Raw genomic sequence first — 1,885 nt, forward strand, 5'->3', positions numbered from 1 at the left:
CAAATGCGACGGCGGCGGTCCAAAAGTATCCACCTTGTTTGTCTACAAGCGATTGTGAGACCGAGACATTTCCAAAAATTGGTAATTGAGTCTAATTAATTAAACGCTTAGCGGCAGTGGCCGATGCAGCACTGACAAATGTGTTCAAAGCGTTAAAATCACCATAATCGACCATCGAAATGGCTACTTGTCCATCGAGAGCGCATTCATTTCTGCAGTTTAAAAATTAGTGTACATGAGAAACGTAAGTTGATTTACATCGCCATATACGCCATTGCCGTGGAAGAAAATCTTGTAAACAAATCCATTGGCGCAATTGTGCTGTCCATTTCTCGTGTCACGTAAACGTGGACAATATTACTCATAGGATGTTATCCATTGTACTAGCTGACGCGTCATAAGGGATGCAGCTCGACGTCTTTATTGCGCCGAGATGATTAAACTTAAGTATGTATAATTACAATCACTTGCTGCACTGTCGTATCTGTTCCCATCGCAATGTCATGCTTCATCGCCACTTCACAAATGAACGGCGTCCTGCCGATAGTGACAAAACTTGCGTCTTAACATTCCATCTGTCACATGTCCCGCGACATTGGAGCCAACAAAGTGATTCGATACGAGTGGCCATAATTAAATGCCTTCGACACGTCTCCATCGCACGTGACCACAATATTATTCGTCGTTAAAGCACCGTTTGTCACAGTGATCAATGCTTTTTTAATGGTACTAGCATCTGCATGCCACGATATTGCACTAGTCTGCGCGTTAACAGACTTAAATGAGCCCAACTTTAGTGGATCTGCCACTTCTCTAACGAATAATAACGCAACCGTTCCGGATTTAATAGGACCTTGAACAAAAATGGTGACAGTTGTATCCAGAACATTACGCCGGCAGTTTTTTACTTTCCGTAATTTACCATCAAGACCATTCCTGGAACCTTCTTTCGGGCCAGGTGCTATTTTGGCGACGCAACCCTGAGAGCAAAAGCCACGTCTTTTGGATCTTAAGGTAGTTTCAGCCGGTGAGATCTAACATACGTTAATTTGACGACGCCCACCTTATAGCGAGAGCCACGTATTTTGGATCTTAGGGCGTTTCGGGACTGCGCGACCGACAACATTCAAATTATATTGACAAAAGCAATAGAACACTACGCCGACAAATTCTTATTTCAAGGATTAGCTCGGACCAGCGCAACGTGGCGTCTCATCATTGGCTGAAAATCTATGTGAGACGACTTCTCTTCCATTTAGTACACCCAATGACTGACGCACTTCAAATGAATGGCTCAAAACCTCCAACAAAGCATAAACCAAATATCTAAATTCATTAGTCTCAGGATGTTTTGTAATTGATTGAGATATAAAGTCGATCCTGATACAAGATCAAAATATCATAAAGTCATATCTACGAAGAAGAATAAAGCCAAGCATATATAGGCAACATCTTTGCATACGAGCTCGAAGGATTAAAGAGATGAAATATCCAAGCTATCAAATGGGGTAGTAGCTACCGTACTAAGGTGCGTGGTAGAATGCGTAAGATTGTTTATGTAAGCAACGTTTCGCGTCCAATCAACCAGAGATTGGTAGCTAAGCAGTACAATGTTCGATTGAAACCCTTGAGAAGCACTTGCCGCCTGACTTCAAGGCTGATCCTAAGTATCGTTTTAACAATGGTGATCACATGGAATCACACCTATATGAGGGTATCGAGGCTACTAATATCTACGATAAGCTCGAGAACGTTCTTTCGAGCCAGGCAAGTGATTTTAAGGTACATATTGCTCTTTGGTACGAACTTGTAAGCAAGACCGATCCCGATGATACTCGCTATTTCTATCCGAATCTCGCTAACACTTATGTGTTCAATAAGCCTG

General features: G+C 42.3%; 1 protein-coding gene across 1 annotated transcript in view; it reads left to right on the top strand.

Annotated features, from left to right (window-relative positions):
• The window catches only part of PHALS_15409 (uncharacterized protein), an 835-nt gene extending 2 nt beyond the window's left edge, over positions 1-833 (top strand). The window contains exon 1 of the mRNA XM_036407417.1: positions 1-833. This exon is cut by the window's left edge and continues 2 nt beyond it. Coding sequence (XP_036263123.1) covers positions 450-689 — 240 coding nt within the window. The 5' untranslated portion in view covers positions 1-449 and the 3' untranslated portion in view covers positions 690-833.
• The last annotated feature ends 1,052 nt before the right edge of the window (positions 834-1,885 follow it).

This window comes from Plasmopara halstedii (assembly GCF_900000015.1).
Source record: "Plasmopara halstedii genome assembly, contig: Scaffold_444, whole genome shotgun sequence".
Classification (NCBI taxonomy): Eukaryota; Oomycota; class Peronosporomycetes; order Peronosporales; family Peronosporaceae; genus Plasmopara; species Plasmopara halstedii.